The sequence below is a fragment of the Eubalaena glacialis genome, chromosome 10 (genome assembly GCF_028564815.1).
Source record: "Eubalaena glacialis isolate mEubGla1 chromosome 10, mEubGla1.1.hap2.+ XY, whole genome shotgun sequence".
Taxonomy (NCBI): domain Eukaryota; kingdom Metazoa; phylum Chordata; class Mammalia; order Artiodactyla; family Balaenidae; genus Eubalaena; species Eubalaena glacialis.
This window is the reverse complement of record NC_083725.1, coordinates 78343716-78360634: the sequence shown is the minus strand read 5'-3', so window position 1 is coordinate 78360634 and position 16919 is coordinate 78343716. Positions and strand designations below refer to the sequence as shown.

At 41.8% G+C, this 16919-nt stretch overlaps 1 protein-coding gene across 7 annotated transcripts in view; it reads right to left on the bottom strand.

Moving 5' to 3' along the window:
* The window catches only part of TEAD1 (TEA domain transcription factor 1), a 264355-nt gene that overhangs the window by 13062 nt on the left and 234374 nt on the right, over positions 1 to 16919 (bottom strand). For all 7 annotated transcript variants that reach the window (XM_061201474.1, XM_061201476.1, XM_061201470.1 and 4 more), the window contains 2 exons: positions 5365 to 5505; positions 186 to 338 (listed from right to left, as the gene is read on the bottom strand). In XM_061201474.1, coding sequence (XP_061057457.1) covers positions 186 to 338; positions 5365 to 5505 — 294 coding nt within the window. The remainder of the gene's footprint in view (positions 1 to 185; positions 339 to 5364; positions 5506 to 16919) is intronic.

Here is a 16919-nt window from a genome sequence, read left to right as displayed (position 1 = left end):
ACAAACTTGAGCCAAACCAAGTTTGCCCTATGGATGTGTGAATTCAACTGTTGATTGACCACCTGGGGCCCAGCCCCACAGTCTAGTCAGTTACCCTTGGCCCAAGCCCCAGCACCTCCCAGGCCCATCTTCCCCACCAGCCTCATGGCTGAGTCTGACAAAACATGAAAGAGACAAACAGTTACCAATAAAATTGTGAAGTTTTCCAAAACACTGTTCATCATATATTTCTCTGGTAAGTGTTTGAGCTTGTGGATGAAATTGATCATATATTCACACATCGGGGAGCGGTTTATTCGGTATACAAATCGGCCATTCTCAAACCTTGCATATTCCGTCTGTGAGGGAAAAAGGATTTGAGCATTTGTACACTTTTGACTTCAAAATACATAAGAAAGATATTATTGCCTGTAAAAGCATTTTACTTTTTCAACATGAATCACCTGCTATATGCTGCACTACTTATGTAGTTTACTTCATTTTAAAAAATCCTATCTCCAAACTTAACACCATACTCAGAATCCATTATTTTTCTGGATAATTTTTTTTTTAAACTTGGGAAGATGACAGCTTTAAAGAAAAGTTGTATAGATGTTTTTCAGCAAAGGTTAGAAAAAAATATAACTGCCTGCTTAGTGATTCTCTACCTGGAGATGTGTAAGAGCAAGCCCAGCCAGTCACAATTCTTCAAAGGGCCCATAGAAAGTCCTTCTTTACTGTGATAAGGCCTCACAGGCCAACAACCAATGCAGCTAATTTCTCTACTTTAGGAAAAACTACTTCACACTGTGTTATGTCTTTAATTTGTTTTAAAAAGGGGTTTAAAAAAAATTTATACATGCAGTTTGAAGATCCCACTGAAGCACTTAGAAATAAGAAAGACACTCTTAGATACTCTGGATCAAAGAGGAATTTAAAAAGAAATTACAAGCTATCTAAAGAGTAATGAAAAAGAAAATATTTACATCAAACTTTTGGGACTCAATGAAGCTATACTTGCAGGAAAGCAGCTTCATGTCTTCATCATTAAAGATGAAAAGTTATAGAACTTAGTACACATCTTAAAAAATTAACAAACCCTACAAAATAAACCCAAACCAGTGAAAACCAGGAATAGGAAATTAATAAAGATAAAAGCTCAAATCAATACAAAGGAAATTTTTTTAAGATTTTTTTTTTTTTTGATGTGGACCTTTTTTTTTTAACTTCTTTATTGAATCTGTTACAATATTACTTCTGTTTTATGGTTTTTGGTTTTTTGGCCACGAAGCATGTGGGATTCCAGTTCCCTGAGCAGGGATCTAACCCGCACCCCTTGCATTGGAAGGCGAAGTCGTAACCACTGGACTGCCAGGGAAGTCCCGCAAAGGAAATTTAAAATGTAGACAGGATATAAAAACTAGTTCTTTAAAAAGACAAAATAAAATAAATAAACCTTCACAATCTTAAGAAGGAGAAGAAAGAAAAGAGACAAAACCACAATTACATTATTGTTCAGAAGATTTAGAGGAGGTTACTTCATGTAACTCTTTGGCAAACAACCAATCAACCAACCAATCAATCAATAAAAGCAAAGGAAAACCTAGAGGACAGGATGATTTCCCAGCAAAATACAAATTGCTAATACTGAACCAAAAAGAAGTAGAAAACTCCAATAGGTCAATTACTGTGGAAATGACTAAAAACTATTTAGAAATCTACCACTGAAAAAGGTCCAAAGACCAAATGGTTTCACAGCTAAGTTTTATATAACCTTTAAAGAACAGTTATTTTCAATGGTATTCAAACTATGCTATACCACAGAAAAAGATAGGTATTCCAATTATTTTTATGAAATTGATGTATATTCAATACCAAAAGTTGATAGTTTATAAAGAAAAGTATAGATTAATATCACTTATGAGGTGCAAACATTTTACGTAAAATAGCAAACAATGCATCAAAGTATCCAAAGTAGAACTTTCTTCAGAAATGCTGTGGTGGTTCATACACAGGACATGTGTTAACTCATGATGTCAACAAATTGGAGAAAAATCACATAGTAAGAGTTGCTGAAAAGGCATCTGATAAAATATTGCAGCTATTACTAATAAAAAAATTTAAGTAAAATAGGAATAGAAAGAAAGAATTTAAATATAAAATAAAGACCATTTATAAAAACCAATAATAAGTTTAATCCCAAACGTCAAAACATCAAAACTATTTCTACTGACATCAGTAACCATACAAGGATACTCACCATCACTATTTCTTTTATTTCTTTTTACAAATGTGTTGGAAGTTTTAGCAAATGAAGAGAAGGTGAGAAAATAATAATAGTAATAATAATAAAAGTGGCATGAACATTGGAAACGAAGAGATAAAGTCTTCCCTTTTTGCTGCTGCTAAGATAATACAACAGAGGAAACCCATGAATCTAGGGGGCAAAACCCGCTAGAGATAAATAAGAGAATATGGTAAGATGGCCAAATAGAATATAGATATGCAAAAACTAGGAGCTTTCTTCTATTCTAGTAATTAAAATCTGGAAATTAGAAATTGTATTAACAGGGCTTCCCTGGTGGCGCAGTGGTTGAGAATCTGCCTGCCAATGCAGGGGACACGGGTTTGAGCCCTGGTCTGGGAAGATCCCACATGCCGCGGAGCGGCTGGGCCCGTGAGCCACAATTACTGAGCCTGTGCGTCTGGAGCCTGTGCTCCGCAAGAGAGGCCGCAATAGTGAGAGGCCCGCGCACCGCGATGAAGAGTGGCCCCCACTTGCCGCAACTAGAGAAAGCCCTCGCACAGAAATGAAGACCCAACACAGCCATAAATAAATAAATAAATAAATAAAAAACAAATTGTATTAACAAATTATATAATATTTAGAGATATATTTAACAAGAAAGGGATAAACCTATATATGAAAACTGTAAAATCTTATTAAAATAGATAAAATGAGATAGAAATGCAAATAGGTTCTTGATTGGAAAGATTTAATATCAATAACATATCAATCTGTCCCCAGATAATATCTAAATCTGATGCAATTACAATTAGGTTGCTCAGGACTTCCCTGGCAGTCCAATGGTTAAGACTCCACACTTCCACTGCAGGGGGAGCGGTAAGATCCTACATGCCGCGTGACACGGCCAAAAAGCAAAACCCCAAAAAACGATTAGGTTGCTCAAATAAGATTTTTGTTTTTCTTTACATTTTTAAAATGATCTCATAGTTTGGAAGAATAAATGCTGGCTACCTGCCTAGAAAATATATGAAAAAGAAGAGCAGTGAGATTGACTTGCCCCAGCAGATATCAGAACATGCTATAAAGCCACTGTAATCAAATCAACACAATACTGGGACATGTAGAGATAAATAGGGGGTGGAATAGAATAGACTCCAGGAACAGCCCCCAGTATATGCAGTAACTTAAAGGGGACAGATCCACTCAGTTGGAAAATAAATGATTTAATAAATGATTTTGACACAAATGCCTATCTATTTGGGAGAAAATATAAGCAGACTCCCATTTCACACCAAATGCAGAAATATACTCCAAGTAGATTAAAGGCTTAATTACAAAACGCCACCTGCCACACCACAGCACGTTCTCCATGAAAATGCCTGGGATTTCATCAGTCGAAGACAACCTTTCCCTGTTCCCTGAACTTATAAAGAGATTTGGGTATGTTAGCTGAGGATGAACTGAAGAATAATTTGAAATCTGGCAACCTGAGTTACTTATCTGGTTCATCTTCTCTCACAGGTACCTGTCCAGGCAGGAAGTCCATCTACAGGTAAGCCCTGACAACTTGGCCATTTGGTAGCAACGGTAACACTAACCTTCCGTGCTCCCACCCACCAGCAGGTACCTTTGCTTCCTCCTTCTCAGGGGAGATGGAGGTCATGTGGCTGGCTCCAGGTCTCCCAGCTGTGTCTCATTACACAGCCACATTCTCACCCACCCTCTCCTTGGACTTCCCAGACACTGCGTTGAGCTGGTTCCCCCCCCCCCCAAACCCTTCTTTGTCCTCGGCTTCTCTGTTCATGTCTCCCTTTCCACCTACCCCAGGTCTGGTTGCCACTCTCCAAACTTAATCTTTATCCCTATTTTCCTTGCTATTCCCTCTCTGCAGCAAGCTCTCCATTCCCACAGCTTTGATTATCCTTAATGCTTAGGATTCTCAATTGATATTTTCAGTCTTTACCTGTCTCCCAAATCCTAGTGTTGCATCTATATCCGTCCCTGACTATTTCCAGCTGAACATCTTATTTACTTATCTCTGCTGGTGGCTGCACTGTCCTTCTAAGCATAAAGCATGTGATCTTTGACTCTTCCTCCTCTTTAATATTTAATATCCAGTCAGTTTCTAAGTACCATTCAAAATGTCTCCCTGGATTCCCACTGCCACCCTTTTAGTAAAGCTCATGACACCTAAGCTTACGGCTACCATCTAGTCAACTCACTTACATCCTTCTCTACCAGCATAACCCTCCTTAACACCATTCTCAGGATGCCCATCCTGTGCTCGGGAAGCTATGAGGGCCTGCAGCATCCCAAATCCTCCTTGTTCAGCCCAAAGTCTTGAAAAACATCTCCTGCTCCCTCTCTCCACCCAATGCATCCTCTCTCTCATGCCTCAACACAAAGTCAGGTAGGGCTCCTGGACCTGAGAGGTCCTGGACATCTGTGAATAAACACCACTCACTGAGCATGGATGAATTGGGTGATGGGTAGAAGACAACGGAAAGCACAACTCTAAATGAAATATCACCTGCAAACATTATTCACAAAAAGCAACCCACCCCGGTACAATGAACACCCATTTTTTGAAGGGGAGGGAGGCATGAACTATAAAAGCCATAAATAGGTTTTTGGTCCCAGTATGTACTGAAATATATTTAAAACGATTAAGATGAAGGGAGTGGAAATGGCAAAAGCAAAAACCAAACTCAAGGCATCAGGGTTTTAGAAGGCAGGTGCCAATCAGCTGAGGACCACCTTGGTTGTTATCAAGAAGTGCCCTTGAACCTGGAACCTGGGGTGGGAGGGGTACCATCTACTGGGCAGCAGGGTCTATCTCTAACAGATTCCATATCAGCCCCCCTGCATCCCACCATCCCAAGGCCTCCTGCAGGACTGACACACTGGCAAGCACAGGGCTGGCTTCAGACAGTCGGAGGGCTGGCACGGGATTACTCCTGGCCTTCTTTCAGTTGCTTTCAAATCATTTTGCCTTCTTAGAAGTAATGGGGTGGGGGGAGGAGTGGGAGGGGAAGGAGAAGACACCAGAAAAATAAAACCCTCTGCCCCAGTTTAGTTTTAAAGGAAGGCGACAGGCCGCCCTGAATGAAGGTTCCAGCATACAGAGGCCAACTTACCTCTACTTTTTCTACTACTTGCTTCCCAAAGGAGCAAACTTTGGTGGAACAGGTGACTGTCATATTCTCAGAACTCTCATACTGACTGGTCACGCCGTAAAAAGCCCCGGCATCATCTTGAATACTGCAGTTTAAATCAGCCTGTTGGAAATGAGATGGAGGTGGGGATTACTCTCTCATCGCAGGAATCAAAGCAGTAACCATCCGGGTAAGACCTCCACCATGCTGGCTGGAGGGCAGTAGAGGACCGGGGTGGCTCAGAGAGGTGGTGAGGTGACGCCCCGCCAGAAACAAGTTCTATGGCTCACTGGTTATTTTTTGAAGAGAATGCTAGTTTGGGCAGTCTTCCCTTGAAATAATGACATGCTATATGTATGTTTCATTTTACTTTCTTGCATTCAGTATAGAATACTATATATCCTTGTAATAAGAGATTCATGAGGTCTCTGAAATATGTGCAGAAAGCAGTATATGAATTGTATTCATATTCACTAATCTGTAGATATAGTTAAAAGAACAGGAGAATCTGTAGCTGACTGGCCATTTGTTATACATGTAAAAACAAATACTTCATTAACAAATTACAGCACCCAGAGGGGACACGGTTCCTATTAAAGACTGGCTTACAAAGATGCAAAATAATTAATACAAGTTCCCACTCATTTAACATATTTTTATGATTACTTAGTAAGTGAGGCTCATGCTAGAAACAATACAGGACTACAAGCCAATATGGGATGTACAGAAAATAGCTTTAATTTAGATAGAAAATAAGTACCATGTCAAAGGTACTCAGTTCGGACAATGGAAGCATTATTTTCAATTAAGGGTATTTACTTTCAGGATGGTTAAGATTTGAACATGCGGAGAAGGGCTGAGAGAACGCTTGCACAGAAGCAGCCTGGAGTGCTTCATTCTAGCTACACCGTGAGGACTAAGGAGACAGGGAGGAATGAGTTTGGAAATGCAACAAGGGCCCAGGTAGAGGAGGGCTAAGTAGGGGTATGGGTTGTATCCTGTAGGAAATGGGGACCTCTTGAAAGTGTTGACACAAGGCAATGAGGTGATCAGAGCTGAGCTTCAAGGAGAAATGTCTCAGCATGTATAATGTTCACTGCAGAGGGAGGCTGCTGCAGCAGCTAGATCACTGACGGACGGTCCCCTTCCCTCAAATATCTACTGACCCTTTCCTGCACACTAGGCACTGGGTGTGGAGCTGGGGATCAACGAGTCCACACAGCTTATGATTCAGGAGGGAGGACATCGCAATAGAAATAAGCACTCCTGAGATGGGCACAGAGACATGAGAACAAACGGTGGGGAGGGAGCCCTTGGGGTCAGGGAAGCTTCTGATGATGATGCAGCTCAGATCCAAAGAGAGACGAGCTGGCATGGGCCAGTGGATCATGCTGTAAGAGAGAGTGTATAAAGGGCGCTTGGCCAGAAACAAGGCTGGAACAGAGACAGCAAGGAGAGAGGGTAGCTGGGGAGGTGGGGGGGCGTGGAGGGGTGTGGGGGAGGGGCTTACATCCTAAAACCAAGGGACATACGAGTTTCAAGTACATAGGATAGGGCCAGTGACAGTTTAGGATCAGATTTGCAATCCAGAAAGGCACCCCTGACCACAGCTTGGAGACTCGAGAAGAGAGTGAGAATGGATGAGTGAGGTGTGTCAGGAGGCCTGGAAGAAGTTCCAGATGAGGCATGGTACCTGGGCTACTAGGGTGGCTGCAGAGAAAGAGAGGTGGATCTGACACACAGCAAGACTATATCTTGTGAGGTTTGGCACGTTTTGGCTAGCTAATTTTAATACCTTGACAGGCACTAACCGCCATGAAGACCTGAGTCAGCCTATATATATTTTTAATAAGTATCTGCATTTCAATTTCCCTCTTGAATTGAGTATCAGGAAAATCTCCATTTCCTTAGGCAAAACTTCGGATATGCTGGCTTCAAATAAAAAGGACAATATACTTTATATTCCCTTTTCTTATGTGCCAAGAAATTCAAAGCTAAATTAAGTGTTCAACTATAGTCATTAACTTATTCTAGGTACTTCTAATAACTACGAACAACAAGTGTCCAGCTCCTGTTACTGGATTCCAATCTACTTTTACCTGTACTTGTCCAGTTTTACATTATCCATAAATTTAGTAATGCTCCCTCACATTTTGTTTTTTGGAATTTTATGGGGCATAAATTGCAAATAATTAAAAATGCCCAGGTGTGTCTTTTGCTCACATTCAAAGGTTTGACATTTAGCTCCATGAAAGAGCAGTTTAGCGGGGAACGATGGAGGTCTTACCCTGAGATCTGTATCTCAGCTCCTTAAGGCTGAAGACAGGCCCGTGAGTCTACGTGGGCTCCAACCTCCAGTACAGAAAGATACCAGTGTATCCTAGGCACAACAGGAGCTCTGACACTGGGTTGTCATCCAGCCTTCCAGGGCAGGTATCACCTGTTGCGAACTGAGAGAGGGCCTTCCAGAACTCTGAGCTGGTCCTGCCACCAGCCGAGAACACAGAGCTCTGAGAAGTGGCTCAGGTGTTTTGCGGGGGTGGGATGACCAGTGATGTTCTTTGTGGGATTGATGCTCTTACTATTATGATGTAGTTTGTGCCAACAAGGTTTAACTTAAAAAAAAAAAAAAAAAAAGTAAAAATATGCATGTGGTAAGTAAAGGAAAAAAAAAACTGTAATCTATTTCTCAAGTGTCCTTTTAGAGATATTTAGTGTTTAGCTATTCAAACATACACATTCCCTCTTTTCTGCACAAATTGTAGCATTCTTCTAAACCTGGCTATAAATAAATAAATACTTCTTAGAATTCACATAGTACTGATACAGAATACCAGTTTTTAAAAGAACAGCCCTTTAAAAAACTGAACGGCCACACTTTTTGGTGGCTGCATATTATTCCATTATACAGATGCACCATAATTTAACATGTGCTCTACTGATGAATATTTAGAATGCTTCCCAACAACAATGCAATAATAAGTTAAGTGGAACAGGAAAGGTCCATTATAAATTACTTTTACTTTGTTTTCATTCAATTTAAAAAAATTCCCTGCTTTGAAAATGAGAATTAATGGGCCATAAACACACTGTTAACTAATACTGCAATTTAAACAAACTCATTTTGATGTAATCAAGTTGTTGTGAAGGACTGGTGAACAATCAAAAGCAGTCTGGTGTTTGTGGTGTAAGGGGTGGAGTGTGGGAAGGAGCACGCGGAAATTAGCAATGTGCAGGGGAGTCAACAGGAGAGTACATGGGATTGGGTTACTTTTTAAAAACTATCAACTTCAAATTACATCAACTTAACCAGGAGGGAGGTTTCTTAAGAATTGCATCTCAACTCCCTAGGCACAGTGTTTTCTTTTCTTTCATTTTTTTCAATGCTCCATTTTTCACTTTATTTACTTCAATGGCAGTATTTTTTTATATACAATTTTTAAAGGTTACATTCCATTTACAGTTATTACAAAATATTGGCTACATTCCTGTGTTGTACAGTACATCCTTGAGCCTATCTTACTTACACCCAATAGTTTGTACCTCCCACTCTGCCACCCCTATATTGCCCCCCCGCCCCCATACTGGTAACCACTAGTTTGTTCTCTATATCTCTATAATATATTTTGTTATATTCACTAGTTTGTTGTATTTTTTAGATTCCACATATAAGCGATATCATACAGTATTTATCTTCTTCTGTCTGACTTATTTCACTTAGCATAATGCAGTGGCATTATTTTTGACAAGCAAAAGATTTACAATGTAAACAAACTACGAGTCTTAAAATCTAAAGCAAGCATAGAAATAAATATACAAAATAATCCATCCATACATACAAATTCAAAATGTCACCCAAGTTTAGAATGGCATTCACCATAATTTGATGTTAGCAAAATTGCAGAAAATTTTCACAGCTTTTGTTTCCACCTCTATGAGTTTCCACGCTTAAGTAATACTGGTGCTATAGCAGCGGCACACCTAGTAGATTTGACACTTAGAGTGGATCATTTTTAAGAACCCCTTCCTTTGACAAAATTATCTTAAGTAATAATCAGCACTGTTGCACTGTTTTAAAACTTTAAACACAAAAACTCTGAAAGTGGTAACAGAGAATGAAGTAACTCTAGTTCTACTTTTTCATCTTCATAACTACTGTCCCCATTTCCAAATCACAGAAGCAGCAGCACTGTGCGGAATGCAGCTCCAACGATTCCAAACTGTTAGAACTTACTCTAGAATATAAGACTGAGTCTTGGGGCTTCCCTGGTGGCGCAGCGGTTGAGAATCCGCCTGCCAATGCAGGGGACACGGGTTCGAGCCCTGGTCTGGGAAGATCCCACATGCCACGGAGCAACTGGGCCCGTGAGCCACAACTACTGAGCCTGCACTCCGCAACAAGAGAGGCCCCCGCACCGCGATGAAGAGTGGCCCCCGCTCGCCGCAACTAGAGAAAGCCCTCGCACAGAAACGAAGACCCAACACAGCCAAAAATAAATTAAAAAAAAAAAAAAAAAAAAAAGACTGAGTCTTTAATCACATGTGTTATTAAAGAATAAGTACCATAATGGATAAGCAATATAAGTGTGCTAGTTTGAAGCATATATATATGTGTGTGTCTATACATATATACGAAATAAAATATATATGAAATATATATACGAAATAAAAGCCCAACACTAATTTTACCAGTTGTTTAAGGCTTAGGCCAACAAAGGATTTTTTCTTTTTGACGAATATTTTATTGATAGCATTGTTTAGAACTGCGGGCACAGTGTGATAATAAAAATGACAACCATTTTTAGATGGTTTTACCATATAAACTTCTCTGCAATGAACCTCCTTAATGCCTGCACCTGGGGCAGACCATTCCCACCCTCTCACCTTTGGTTCACCACTGTCCCTTAGAATTCCCTAAATAATTTAATTTGTTTTAATTCAGAATGGATGACCCGTAGGTACAATGACAGGAAGTATCAAAAATGAAGGTATTCAAGAATTCACATTATGAAACTCCACCATCTGAAACAATCTCAACAAAGTATGAGTTTTAAAGTTGTTAGGATTAACTTTTTTACATAAAATTCAAGTAGAACATACATTCAGAGAAGTGTACAAATCACAAGTTTACAGATTGATTAACTTTTATAAAGTGAACACACCCATGTAACTAGCACCCAGATGAGGAAATAGAAGCCCCCTCATCCATGCTCCCTTTCAGTACAGTCAAACCCCCCATGTCACAAGAGTAACCTTCATCCTAAAATACTGTACGTTAATCTTGTCTGGTTTTGTGAACGTTTCACGAGTGGAATCACATAGTGTTGATTCCTCTGTGTTTAGTTCTATTTGTGCAGCATTGCAGTGTGAGAGCCATCCATGCTGTGGTGTGTAGTTCATCTATCCTTGTCACTGTAGAGTACTCCACTGAATGGACTATACCACCACCTATCTCTTCTACGGATGGACATTTACAATGTTTCCAAATTGAACCTATTATGAAGAGCGCTACTCTGAACATTCAGGGATACGCATTTGATGAACTCATGTGTGCACTCCTGTTAGGTGTTCCTAGGAGTGGAACTGCTGGTCATGAGATCTACGTGCATTTTCAGCTTTCATTTAGATAAAAGGAACAGATGGTTTTTGAATTATCTTCCTTTTCTTAAAAAAGTTTGAGACAACTTTGATTTAATTATTAGTGTATATTTAATAGGTTAGATTTTAAAAGACTTCTCAACTAACAGTAAATAAGCAATTTGCTATTACAACTGCTTTGCAGTTACTTTTGAACATGGGAAATAATTACACAGCCATCCAACCATATCACAGTTGTTCTTTGGGAATTTTCTAGGAGGAGGTATTGATGTGAAAGATAATTATCTGTCAGCTGATGATATTATGATTATCCCAGAAAGAAATATGGTCACTGAACTCCCGTGGAGCAAAGGTAATATCAAAGAAAGAATGCTAACATTAAATCAGCAGCAGAGGAGGCAAACTCTGTAATGGGTCTACGATTTGTGCTGAGTTCATTATCCACCCTCTCGACTCATTTTTCCCAACTGAAAACTCAGGGCAAACCTATTTCATATAGTTCTGAAGGCAAGAAAATGAGGAAAAAAATGCTGGTATCAGACATACAAACTATTTTTGCCTAATCAGCTCTTATCTGATCACAGGATATTTTCTAAAAGCAAATAAATATAAAAATCCAAGAAACAGGGACTTCCCTGGTGGTGTAGTGGTTAAGAATCCATCTCCCAATGCAGGGGACACGGGTTCGAGCCCTGGTCTGGGAAGATCCCACATGCCGCGGAGCAACTAAGCCCGTGCGCCACAACTCCTGAGCCTGAGCTCTAGAGCCCACGAGCCACAATTACTGAGCCCATGTGCTGCAACTACTGAAGCCCGCGTGCCTAGAGCCTGTGCTCCGCAAAAAGAGAAGCCACCGCAATGAGAAGCCTGTGCACCGCAACGAAGAGTAGCCCCCGCTCGCCACAACCAGAGAAAGCCCGCACACAGCAACAAAGACCGAACGCAGCCAAAAATAAATAAATAAATAAATAAATAAATAAATTTTTAAAAATCCAAGAAACAACTAGAACCCAGCAAACTTATCTTCCCAACAAATTCCAAATTCAAACGATATCCTATCCTCTGGGGATAAGCCAGCTGTTGGGGCCCAGGGCAGGCCGTTCCAAAATGTGCCTCAATGGCATACTTGATTATTTTCGATTAAAGTTACTTAAGAAACAACCAACAGAAGAGGGACACTCTGACCCTCCCCTCGGTCTCCCTGAAAGCAGGAAATAAATCTCTCATTTGAACGGTATACTTCCTGCATCTGGAGGTAGAAGGACACCCTTATCGCCAGAGATAGAGAATTTAGGGCCAAGAAGCCTTTTAAACAAACCTTGTTACTTTAAAAATTTACTTCCCCAAGCCCAAGCCCTGTTCAGATTCTTCACTAATTAAGCACCCCAAACCTACGTCTCTTTGTCCTGTGATTCCTCACAAATTTATCATTTGTCTAAAAAGTATAATAGATGCCTGCTTCAGCCACTTCTTAGGTCCCGTTTCTGTGTGAACTCCATTGCCATGAATTAAAAATGTTTCTTTTCCTCCTATTAATCTGTCTTGTGTCAATTTTATTTTCAGTCCAGCCACAAGAACTCAAGAGGGGTAGAAGGGGAAATTTCCCCCTCCCTAGCTGGTCATAGGCCATGTTCTAAAAGGAAAAAAACCCAAAAAAACAAAAAAACAAGCACCTTGCCGATGTGACTGGAGAGGGCAAGTCCAGGCAAACGGGCCCTTCTAAGGAATCTTTGCCCATTTTGCCCTAGAACAGAGACCCTCCATATGAACTGGGTTCAGAGACCAGCTCCTTCTCCTACCACCTAAGGCAGGAGTCCTTTCTACAGTAACCTGACCTGCGCTGCCTTCTGGCTAAATACTACCTTCAGACACAGGAAAATCATTACTTTAATAAAATACTCACCATGTCCCGGGCAGATCTAATTGTTAGAGAGTTCTTTTTCCTGTTGTATTAGTCTTCTACTGCTGCTTTAACAAACTACCACAAATTTAGTGACTTAAAACACCACCAATTTATGATCTTCTACTTCTGTAGGTCGGACATCCAATATGGGTCTCACCAGGGTTCTTTGCCTCTTTCAGCTTCCACATTCCTTGTCTCTTAGCTCCTTGCCCCATTTTCAAAGCCAGCAACACCAGGCTGAGTTCTCACACTGCCAGCTGTCATCTCTCTAGACCTCTTCTCTTGCCTCCCTCTGCCACTTTTAAGGAAACTTGTGATTTACCCACTCACATAACCCAAGATATTTCCCTGTCTGCTCTTAGCGACCTCCACTCCCCCTTTCCATGTAATGTAACACATCCCCTAACACTGTGATAAGAACTCGGACACGCTGCTGCCTATCACACCCGTTAAGTTGCAATCGGCTTCCCAGCCGCTTCCACCTACAGCTCTGCCTTCTGCAATCACGCAGGCCTAAGAACACTGCTGTAAGACAATCCTGCAACCGTCTTTCATTTCCCCCCTCATCTCACCTTTCCACTCCCCCTTCTCACCCACAGAGTTCTTCAGGTCTTATCTGCTTCCTAGGATCCAAGTTCCACGTTTATTTTTATTAAACTCCATCCTGACTTCAGACCTCCCTTCCGTCTAGTCCAGAGACTTGAGAACCCTGAGTCTTCACTTGTCATCATCTCATCTCAGACACCTGACGGACAGCATGGACAGCGGTCACTCCTCTGCGTCTCACTTTCCTCATCTCTAACCTCAGAGAAGATCTGTTTCCAAAGCCCACCATTGTGATGAGAAGAGAGAACGTATACGAGACCCATCTGTATACGGAAACGTGCCACATAAACGTAAACGATGACCACTCCTGTCAACCCAGGGACTTCAACACAGACCTGGACAGAGATTAAAGACAGAGCCTCAAGTCACATCTCCAGAGGTGTGACCCAAAGTAGATGGTGGTTCATAACCAACAAACAAGATAAAAGCTTTCCCCCCAGAGCCAGTCTGAGTCCCAATCCATGCTTATCAGGTGAGCAGCACAGATACAGCAATGGCTTTTTTCAAACAGAAAAATTAGTGCTTTTTCTGATTTGTGAGTTTATAACAAGCCTTAGGTTTTAGGCATAGCTGCTCAAACAGGTACAAAATTACAATCTTTCCCACAAAGATATGATTAGAGATGTCATGAAATCCTGCCTGGAAGCAAAAAAGGCCATCATTAATAAATGTGTGGGGAATGAATTAAAAACTTCAGGATCTATATGTGGGCAAGTCCTGGAAAACAGTGTAAGGTCAAAGTAGAAGCAGGTTACAGTGCTAGGCAGAGAAAGCTGACTGCATCAGACAGCAAGGAAACAAAAAAGTGAAACATCAAATCTCCTCAAATTCTTCCCTAAATAATCCTTCTCTTACACACTTGTTACTTCTGCAGCTGAGACATGTAAGTCACAAGACTTCGGCTTGGTTTCTCCTCTGTTACCTCTCACTCAGCAAGCGTATTTGTTCATGGATGTGTTCCACTGCTTCACTTCATGTTTTTGAAATTGAAAAAAAAAAAAAAAGCAATATTCTTCAAAGAATGATTCTTCCCATTTCATGGGTGAGGAAAACAAGGCCAAGCCCAGTTACGTAGGATCCAGAGTCCTCTGAGGGGAGGGCTGGGCCAGGGAAGTGGCTCTGCAAAACCTCAGGCCTCTGGAAACCTGGCTCCAGGTGCCTGAAGGACAGGGAAATGAGCGTGAGGGTTGCCAAGGGCGGAATGGAATGGTGCAGCTCAGGCAGAGGCAGCATTTGGCTGACGACAACTACTTTGTCACTGGCCTCAGAAAGAAAAAGCCTGCAGGAAGAAAGAGGAAGCAGATCAGTCCAAAGGCAGGGGAGAGGGCTTGGGCACCGGGTAGGAAAGGAGCAGGCTGCAGACACCCCTTTCCCACCCGCCTCTCCCTTCCACCTGGAGGGCTTGGAAGGGCTGGGCAGGAATTACTTGGTTGCAAAAATGAAAACATCAAGAGGATTGTCCCTGACAAGAGACAGTATAATAGGCACTGACGGATGTAAGGAGACGCTGGCATTTTCAAACCACTACTTTGAAACTCTCCTCTTCATCTTCTCCCAGCCATGATCAAAGGACCAAGATTTCAAATTGTGAAGCAATTTTTTCCAATGGCAGCATCTGGCTCCTTGGCAGGCAGCGCTGGGAGCCGGGCCCTGTCGTGGGCGTCCATCCAGGCCTGCCACGTGGTGAGGCTCCGCCAGGCAGGGCACCACGTGGGCCTTACAGCTGCTCCCCCAGGCCCCGTGAGCCGGCAGGCAGAAGTGCTCCAGGAGGCAGCTCGGGCAGGGGACTCTTGAGGCTGCGGGTCTGCTCCCCAACCCTCCCGCCTGACTCATCTGCACGCATCTGCCCCGGTGGCTTCGGAGGCCTGGGGTGCGGGAAGCTGGGATGACTTTGGGACAGCCGCCACCCCCCCCCCCACACCCCGGGGCAGGTCGACTTGCATTTGGGGAGAGCGAGAAAGCTGTCCAAAGGGAAGGGAGCCTTTGAGGGTGTTCACTTCGGGCCATGGTGCCCCTGCCCGGTGCAACAGGACGCAGCTGTAGCTCTCCGGCCACAGCTGTTTTAAATAAGAATAACAGGCATAAACTCAGCCGCCCGCTCTTCAAGTTACTTCCCACGAACTACGGCATATATTTACATCTACAAAATAGAAGATTTTAAAAAACAACCACCAAGAGCCCCTTTATAGTGCAGATCGGCACCCCATTTGAATTTCATCAACATTTAGTACTTCAAAGAATCTTAAAAGCTTGCTCTAATTACAATGGGCACTGCTTGAAAGACTGGCTGTTTGCATTGCAAATTCCTACAAATACTGGCATTCATTAAAAAAAAATTCAATTAATATCGCCCACACAACCAGGTAACTGCCACTGGTGACTTCACACAGTAGCTGGGGTGAAAGAGCGAAGGTCAGGCCCTAGTACGAAGCAGCCGCATAGGCCAGTTCTCTGCAATGGAGGCAGTTAATGAGTCCTGGGTGCCCAGCTGAGCTGGCCCTTCACCCAGCGCATTCATCAGGCATGCGAACATCGGTCAGAGACCACTTTTTCCAGACCAGAAAACAAGGCCTTTTTCTGGTCTGGAGCTTTTGTGCACGAACAGTCTTACATAGAACAATAACAACAAATCAATCAACTAATTAACAAGTGTAGAGTTGCCAAATAAAATAACAGGCTGCCTGGTTAAATTTGATTTTTATATGAACAACATACTTTTTCGTAGGGGTAGGGACATACCCCTTTGTCCCAAAGATGGCATGGGACAGACGCTAAAAAAGTATGCGTTGTTTACCTGAAATTCAAATCGAACTGGGTGGTTTGAATTCTTATTTGCTAAATCTAACAATTCACCTTTACCAAAAAAGAATAACAAAAATTGGGACTTACCCTCAAATTTTCATTGCTGTAAGGAGACATCTTATGCTCAAAATATTTTTGAGTGGGAAAGAAATGAAGCTGCTGAATAACACATGGAGCACAATATTTCTTTTGGTAAAAACAAACGGTGTATGTACAATGTTTGTAGATGCATATAAAAAGTCAGGAAGGATACAGCGCTGGTGGCGGTCGGTCTCACTTTTTCTTCTATAGTCTTTGGAACTGCTTGGAAAATTTAATAAGCTTCTCTTGCTTTGGTAATGTAAACAGTACATTAAAATGGGGGTGGATGGGTAGGGTGTACTTTGCATCTCTACCTTCACAGGGAGAGGGAATTTCACACATCACCAAGGGTATAGGTCCAGTTTTAGACAACTGACCAAGATGCTTGAGGGGTTTATGACTATGTCCAGGTAATCCACTTACTGCTTGCAAAACTGGGTCTGGAAATAAGCAGTCACACCCTGATTGTGCCACTTCAATTCTTTCCTTCTCAAGCTTTTCTTGGTGATGGTTACAGAGTGAAGCTAACTGTGCCTCCATGAACAGG